The sequence below is a fragment of the Periophthalmus magnuspinnatus genome, chromosome 8 (assembly GCF_009829125.3).
Source record: "Periophthalmus magnuspinnatus isolate fPerMag1 chromosome 8, fPerMag1.2.pri, whole genome shotgun sequence".
NCBI classification, from domain to species: Eukaryota; Metazoa; Chordata; class Actinopteri; order Gobiiformes; family Gobiidae; genus Periophthalmus; species Periophthalmus magnuspinnatus.
The window spans coordinates 7,177,725-7,185,718 of NC_047133.1; the positions used below are offsets into that span (position 1 = coordinate 7,177,725).

The following is a 7,994-nucleotide window of genomic DNA, read 5'->3' on the forward strand; positions in this document are numbered from 1 at the left end:
AAAGACACGCTTTAGCTTTAGGTTACACTTTACAGTAAATGACGAAGTGTGACACAAGCAAGAGATATAATCTTTCTGTTCATTGTCTTCTGGCTCTGCTCCTCTGACTCTGCTCCTGTCTGCTCCTCAGGCTCTGCTCCTCTGGCTCTGCTCCTCTGGCTCTGCTCCTGTCTACTCCTGCCTGCTCCTCTGACTCTCCTCCTGTCTGCTCCTCTGACTCTGCTCCTGTCTGCTCCTCTAGTTCTGCTCCTGTCTGCTCCTCTAGTTCTGCTCCTGTCTGCTCCTCTGACTCTCCTCCTGTCTGCTCCTCTGGCTCTGCTCCTGTCTGCTCCTCTGACTCTCCTCCTGTCTGCTCCTCTGACTCTCCTCCTGTCTGCTCCTCTGGCTCTGCTCCTGTCTGCTCCTCTGACTCTCCTCCTGTCTGCTCCTCTGACTCTCCTCCTGTCTGCTCCTCTAGTTCTGCTCCTCTAGTTCTGCTCCTGTCTGCTCCTCTGGCTCTGCTCCTGTCTGCTCCTCTGGCTCTGCTCCTGTCTGCTCCTCTGGCTCTGCTACTGTCTGCTCCTCTGACTCTCCTCCTGTCTGCTCCTCTGGCTCTCCTCCTGTCTGCTCCTCTGACTCTCCTCCTGTCTGCTCCTCTAGTTCTGCACCTCTGGCTCTGCTCCTGTCTGCTCCTCTGGCTCTGCTACTGTCTGCTCCTCTGGCTCTCCTCCTGTCTGCTCCTCTGACTCTCCTCCTGTCTGCTCCTCTGACTCTCCTCCTGTCTGCTCCTCTGGCTCTGCCCCGTCTGCTCCTCTGACTCTCCTCCTGTCTGCTCCTCTGGCTCTGCCCCGTCTGCTCCTCTGGCTCTGCTCCTGTCTGCTCCTCTGACTCTCCTCCTGTCTGCTCCTCTGGTTCTGCTCCTGTCTGCTCCTCTGGATCTCCTCCTGTCTGCTCCTCTGGATCTCCTCCTGTCTGCTCCTCTGGCTCTCCTCATGTCTGCTCCTCTGGCTCTGCCCCGTCTGCTCCTCTAGTTCTGCTCCTGTCTGCTCCTCTGGCTCTCCTCCTGTCTGCTCCTCTGGCTCTGCTCCTGTCTGCTCTTCCTCTTATAAGGAAGAGCAGGACAATCCCCGGTGATTGTGGGTAATAGCTGTAGCCTTGGAATATTTTTGACGTTTGGAAGTTTTCCAGCAATTGCCCAAAAAAGTATGGCTCATGCTAACCTGAAGGCTAAAGGAACGTTAAGCTAATGTCTCCAACATACTACAACCACTTTTCCTCGTCCGATCACCTCCCAGTTCGTAAGTGGGAATCACCAGTTCGGGCGGCGTTCCACAACATTTGAGACCAGACCAAGGATAGACATTTCACAGGGATGCAATTTATTTATTTATTTATTTATGAAAAAAGTACACAGCTAATCAGAGCCGCTAAAACAAGAGCTAATCCAAAAATGCTGTAAATTCACACTTCAGAATCTTAACAAAAACGAAATATTTACACAAAGTTGTTCAGAAGTGTTGGACTCCCCCAGAATCAGAAACTCAGCGTTTCCTGGTTTGGAATTTAGCACATGGCACAGGGAAGGTCGGCTACTCATTCACCAAATCAAAACTCAAATGTGACTTTTTGCCTTGAGCGGTGCGCGTCTCAGCCCAGTGAGTTTCAACAATCTTCAGACTTTTACACAAACGATTTCAGTCACACACAGAAGAATTTGGCAACGAGATTTTAGACATTTTAAACAGGGAACAGATCACACCAAAATATGACGATTTTACGGATTTAAATAGCAGACAATAACTATTTTTGAGACATTGTTGTTAAAGTCATTAAACAGGAGGAATAGTTCAGCCCTGATTACAATGCATAAAAACAGGTTCAATAGGTCCTGCGCCCTCTTCTGGCTAAAGCGGGGAGTGTAAACCAGATTAAATGAGGCTACAACAGTAGCCGCAGGTGTCAAAGTGGTCTCAGTAATTCTATCTTATCATAACTGCAAATACTTTTAGTTAAAGGCCTGTAATATACAAAATGGATTCTTGTGAGGTTTAATCCATGTTATAATGTTGGTATCTCCTCAAAAGTATACCTGGAGTTGTGTTTTGTTTCATTCACACATGTTTGAGTAACCCTTTATCATTAGTCTACGTCTGACTACATCTCCAAAGCTCAAAATGCTTGTTCCATCTTGTGATGTCACAAGGTTGAACAAGTTAACGTCTACCTTTTACCTTTAGTTCAGTAGAAATTGGCAGTTCTAGGGCTGAAATTATCCAAATGATTCTAGTGAAGGTGTATGGAGTTTAAAAACAAAGTGGAGCGCTTCATGTATCACCACATGATGACGTCACAAGGTGGAAGAGAGTGTTTTCTGTTTGAGAGAAGAACTCAGCCAAAATATGCAGGATTTGTGTGTTAAACATGTGTGAATGAAATGAGACAAAACACAACTCCAGGTCTGTTTTTGATGAGGAAACAACATTGTAATATAGATCAGAAAATAGCATAATAAGGGCCCTATAAGTTTAATTATTTTTATGTTTCAGTTTAGGTGTGGACAGGCCCTAGTTTTTTTTTCATAAACAAATGGATCCAAACTCAATGTAAACAAGCTCAGTCTTTAGTTCCAAAGCTTCAGTCCGGATCGCTGGGGCTCAAATGTGTTTTGTTAAAAAGTGCACTCAACCAAAGACACAGGGTGGGACAGAAAAACCTTCAGTAGTTTTGACTAGTCTCGAATCTCACTAATCTGATTTGCATTCGCCTCCCAGCCAGAAGGTCCCGGGTTCAAATCTCAGTCCAGGCGCATTCTATTATTGTGCCCCTTAGCATGACACTGCAATGTAGCTGCTGATAATGCGAAGCAACTGGTTCACTGTAATACCTGATGAAAACTGCAGCCACCAAATGGGAAAAAGCGTACAATTTAGTTTTCCAAGTGGCAGTTCTCAGTCTGTGCACCTGTCTGCTCCTGTTTCTGCTCCTGTTTCTGCACCTGCCTGCTCCTGTCCCTCAGAGCAGACCGTCCATTCTCACACTGTCCCCGCTCAGAGCTCCTCCCAGGTCAAACAGCTGCTCCAGATTCACTGAGGACGTGCTCAGAAAGTCCGCCTGTCTGTGCTCCTCTGCCTCCGACCACGGCTCCTCTAAAAACGCCGTAGCCAAAAACGTTTCCTCGTCGATGTCTCGTCCCCTCTGCGTCTCCACAAGGATGTGCATATCGCCGGGCCCCGCTTCCACCTCCACCTCGATGGGGCAGATGTGCGTCCCCCTCACGGTGAGCTCGTCCTGGGTCGGGCTCAGTGGCTCGCCCCCCTCCTCCAGGCTCAGCTCTCCGCTCAGGGCTGAGTCCAGGATGGCGTCCCAGTCGAAGTCTCCCTTGAGCGGGCCGAGGTGTCTGGGCTCCTCGGTGGACAGTAGAGGTGAGCTCGATCTCTTCTGGAGTTTTTTGCTGCGGTTTTTCGATGCTAGCTTCCTCTTTCGCCGCCCGCGTTCGTCAGGCCAAGACCCGAGCATCGTCCCCTCGCCCAAACGTGGGTCGTAGTTCTGGTCAGCTCCAATGGCCTCTTCAAACTGTCTGAGCAGCAGGTGCGACTCAAGGCTAACGCTCAGGTTAGCTCTGCCATTAGCCGTGTTAGCCATGTTAGCTGCGTTAGCCGTGTTTGCGCTGAGGCAGGGTGGCGGTAGTGTTAGCCGAAGCCGGTTCTGTAGCGCAGGGTTGATCTGGACCGGAGGAGGACGGCGCTTCTTGTAGGCTCCGCTCAGAAGGCGCTCGGCATATTGAGGGTCAATTCTCCAGAAACCACCTTTTCCCGGCTCATCCTTCTGCCGTGGGACTTTGATGAAGCATTTGTTCAGGGACAGATTGTGACGGATGGAGTTCTGTGGAGAGATGAGACAAAATGAATGTTACTGCTAAAGTTAACAATTAGGTTAAAGTTGAAACCATAGATAAAGAATTGAACTATCTGGAGCGAGGCTGTTTTAGGTAAAGCCTCTTCTCGCCCACACCACTGGTTTAGCAAGAAGCGGGCACTTAGCAACGCTGTCAATCAAACCTGTTGCTAACGCTAGTGGCAGTGACCTTGGGGAAAGAAGGTCCAAATGATGAGCCTGACAGCAGCAGTTACAGAGAGAGAAGCAACGTTTTTTTCAATGTAAAGTGAATTGGAACCAGAGTTGATGGAGCCGCTCATGCTCACTTTCTATTTGGAACGCGGCGGCTAGCATGTTAGCTATTTCCATTTATATATACAGTCTATTGGTTGAAATATGACCTGCTACAGCTATAAATGAATACAAAAAAACTTTCAGAACATGTTTGTAGAGGTCTGAACTACAGAGGTAGCAGCTTTTACACAGAATAAGACCCCATGAAGACACAGGGAGGGCATCTGACACACAAGGACATTTAGTTCTCAAAAAGGACATGAGATTACCTAAACAATTGGAGCCTTGGTGATACTTGTTACTGAGAGACAGGATAAACACTCTGCCACAGTCACACAGGGAGGACACCCACACTCCACTCAGAATCATCAGGAGTCTAACCCATAACCTCCTCACTGAGAGGAGGAGACAGGATAAGTACTTGGCTCCTCTGGTTCTTTGCTAACGTGTTATTTGCTAACTTTATAGAGTCCGTCTCCATGGAGATAACTGTCACACACTCCAGGTTTGCACACGACCCTTTGTAATGACGTCATGTTTGACCCTGGCATTTTGCACAGTCTGACTTTAATGTACTTTTACACTGTTCTGTTCTGCACTGGCACTTTAAGGTGCACTTGATTTTTTTGTCTTAAAAAAAGAAAAACAGAAGCAGTTCATTTTAAGTGGTTTGCAGTGGTCCACAGTTATTCCTCGTATGCATTCTGAGAATCCTAATTATTCACCAGGATGTCTATAAGCACTTTTCACAACTTTCAGAAATGAGAGACAAGTTTTTCTTTCATGCCAACAACAGCTATCATGCTAACTCTGCACTAATGTTACTTCCTGGTTCTCGGATGAAAAAAAGTAGATGCAGGTGTAACCCTGGTTCTCTGAGTAGGTTCTAGCTTGCCACCCTGTGAGTTAGCCTGTAACTGACTTGCAACATCAACTTCTTGTCTCCATAACAATAAATAGGTTTAATGCCATTCTGGTGAGACCCTCCAGTAGAAAAGTTGCATAGTGCACTTTTAATGTTCACTGACTATATATATCTACACTTTTGGCCAGTATCGTCCTCTGTGCCTTCAGTGTTCATGCTAACGATAACAGTGACAGTGTTAAATGTTTTTCCCGTTGTCGTGGGAAACCAGCGGGACCAGGAGGCTCGCGCTGAGGCCTTTATTCAGACCAAGTTAATGGAGAGTTTAGTTTATTTATTACACAGAGACACAAGAGCAGCTAAACCAAGAGCGGCTAAACCTCCACATAGTTTCAGTCTGAGACAAACACTGACGCAAGCTCCAGTCCTCACAAAGGATTTTAGCATTTCACAATATGGCTAAAAGTCTATATTGATACCTCAGAGTTGCATCACGTTTGGGGGTGTTCTGTATGTATCTCTATGATGGACTGTTCAGCAGTTACCATGGTGGCATAATGCATAAATTAGCAAACACTGTCAAAAACGTTTAATGTCTGAAAACTCAAGAAAAAATAATAATAAGAACACATTTTCTGGAGCCTGTGATCAATCCGAGCGTTTGTGGTTCTGTTTAGGAGTTTGAATTTCAATAAAAAGGTGAAACTAACTGACTAACTGTTGGCTAATGCTAGCTAGCTTGTGACTGTAATGTTATGTGTGAGAGACTTATTTAACAGCACAAATTGAATCACCTGTTGTAGTTCAGCTAAGTCAGATCTTTATGGTCAGATTGTGTTAAAATAAAGCTCAGATTAAAGTCTAATAGAGCTTCAGACAGAGTGGTGCTTACAGTTAGCATCACACCTCTAGGGAATGTTGATGGCATCAGCTGCAAAGTATCAGTTAGGCCTGCCTCTTAACCCTGGTTTGGTTGATAAATAAAAATAATAGTATTTGTTTGTTACAAACTCAAGATAAAACTGATTTGGACTGTTGGTAATTTTTTCAATGTCAGTGCTCAAATGGGGATCTAATATTGATACTAATTTTAGGACTGATTAGTGATTTTTTTATTCAGATTAGATCTTCTTTTAGTCCTGGTTTAGTCTTGCTTTAGTCCTGAGTTAGTCCTGTTGTCCTGGTTTAGTCCTGGTTTAGTCCTGCTTTAGTCCTTGTTCAGTCCTGGTTTAGTCCTGGTTTAGACCTGGTTTAGACCTGGCTTAGTCCTGGTTTAGTTTGCTTAGTCCTGCTTTAATCCTGAGACCTTCAATGTTTATGGGACTATGAAAGAAGCTGTCTTTTGTGAAACACTGAAATTTTCACTAAAGCTTCACTAGTGAAACTCCCACGTTTGTCTTTTAAACAGGAAGTTAAAGTCTGTTCCTCCTTCCCATGTTCTGCCTCAAAAACTCTGGATTCTTCAGCTGTTAAATATTATCTGCCCCCTGCACAGCTGCAACGCACACTCCATCAATCATTTAAACATCAACCTCCAACACAGCCCCACAGCAGCACAACACCACCCCCCTCTGCCTCCTCAGGCTCCTCCTCTTCACCATCACCCCCCTGAACTCAACACAGCTCTGCAGCAGCACAACACCACCACCCCCTGCTTCATCAGCCTCCTCTTCTTCACCATCACCCCCCTGAACTCAACACAGCTCTGCAGCAGCACAACACCACCCCCCCTTAGCCTCCTTGACCTTCTTCTCTTCACCACGTGTTCAAACGAATCAAACTACAGTCTGTGTGTTATGTTTCTAAGAGTTGTAATGACAAATACCTGCCAGGTGGGGTCAGCGTGGCGGTAGTAGCAGAAGTTGTCGGTGATCCAGGTGTAGATGGAGGACAGGGTGATCTTGCTCTTCTTGCTGGCGTGCATGGCCATGCAGATGAGCGTTGCGTAGGAGTACGGCGGCTTCACGTACGGGTTTGTTTGATAGTCCACGTCATCAGGGCAGTGTCCCACAGCCACTATCCCAGGCAGAGGCACCCGAGAGTGGGCGGCGGCCGTGGGCTTGCCTGGGGTCAGAGGGGTCCCTGCACAGGCCGGGTCTCCTGCCAGAGGAGAGGAGGGTGCGTCCAGGTGGCACCCGGCTGCCACGTGCCCAAACAAGGGCGACTGCTGCCGGCTCGGGCCCAGGATGGAGAACTCTTGGAGCCACTGGAGGCTGGTGAGGCTGTCGTCCAGACACAGGCCCCCGCTGTGGGGCTGCTCCCTCAGCTCCCTCTGGTCCCTCTGCTCTCTCTGCTCCAAGCAAGCAGCTGTGACCACCAACTCCTCCTCCAAGCATGACTCAGAGCTCAGGGACATGATGGCAACACTGGAGTGGCCACTGGAAAAGAGACAGGTGCAGAGACAGGTGCAGAGACAGGTGCAGAGGGTCAGTGTGGAAGTTCTATTAGACTGACATGTGAACAGTGAAGTGATAGAGGTACCACCTGAGGTGGATGGAGTTGGACCAACCAACATCCTAAAACAGACCGGCTCCAAATTGTGATGTTTAAATGAGGATCTCAGACAGAGCAGTTATATTTTAAAAACACAACACTAATAAATGAGTGGTCACATGACAAAAAGCATAGTCCAAATCACTTTGAATCACACAGGTGAAACTTTGGCACGTGCTGTTCATCAGAAACCAAAACACGTCAATCAAACTTCAATCAAAGCTATTTCATCGTCTGGAGACACTCTTCTCCTCCCTGTAAATCTGCTCTTACCTGAACACATCCATCTCAGGTCAAAGGCTCTATTTCTGGTTCACGTCTCTCTCCCGTTATATCCCCTCTGACACCCCGCGCCCACCTTTACGCCCCTCCTCGACACAGTGCGCGCGCCTCCTTAAGTGCGAAAACCCATTATAAAACACAGCCCGGGTCCGTCACGTGACGCGTGTCTGAGGACAGAGGTGTCGGGGACAAACTGAAACCCAAG

The 7,994-nt window shown here is 47.3% G+C and overlaps 1 protein-coding gene across 1 annotated transcript; it reads right to left on the reverse strand.

Annotated features, from left to right (window-relative positions):
* Window positions 1–2,967: 2,967 nt before the first annotated feature.
* foxj1a (forkhead box J1a) lies at window positions 2,968–7,794 on the reverse strand. Its single transcript, XM_033970907.2, has 3 exons — window positions 7,781–7,794; window positions 6,840–7,392; window positions 2,968–3,861 (listed from the first exon to the last, which is right to left on the reverse strand). Exons 1-3 carry the CDS (start codon window positions 7,792–7,794, stop codon window positions 2,992–2,994), a joined length of 1,437 nt encoding a protein of 478 aa, XP_033826798.2. The 3' UTR covers window positions 2,968–2,991.
* Window positions 7,795–7,994: the final 200 nt, after the last annotated feature.

Coding starts and splice junctions, on each gene's coding strand:
- foxj1a (XM_033970907.2), bottom strand. Junction 3,862..6,839: donor ACGCTGACCCCACCTGGCAG/GTATTTGTCATT, acceptor ATCTCTCCACAG/AACTCCATCCGTCACAATCT.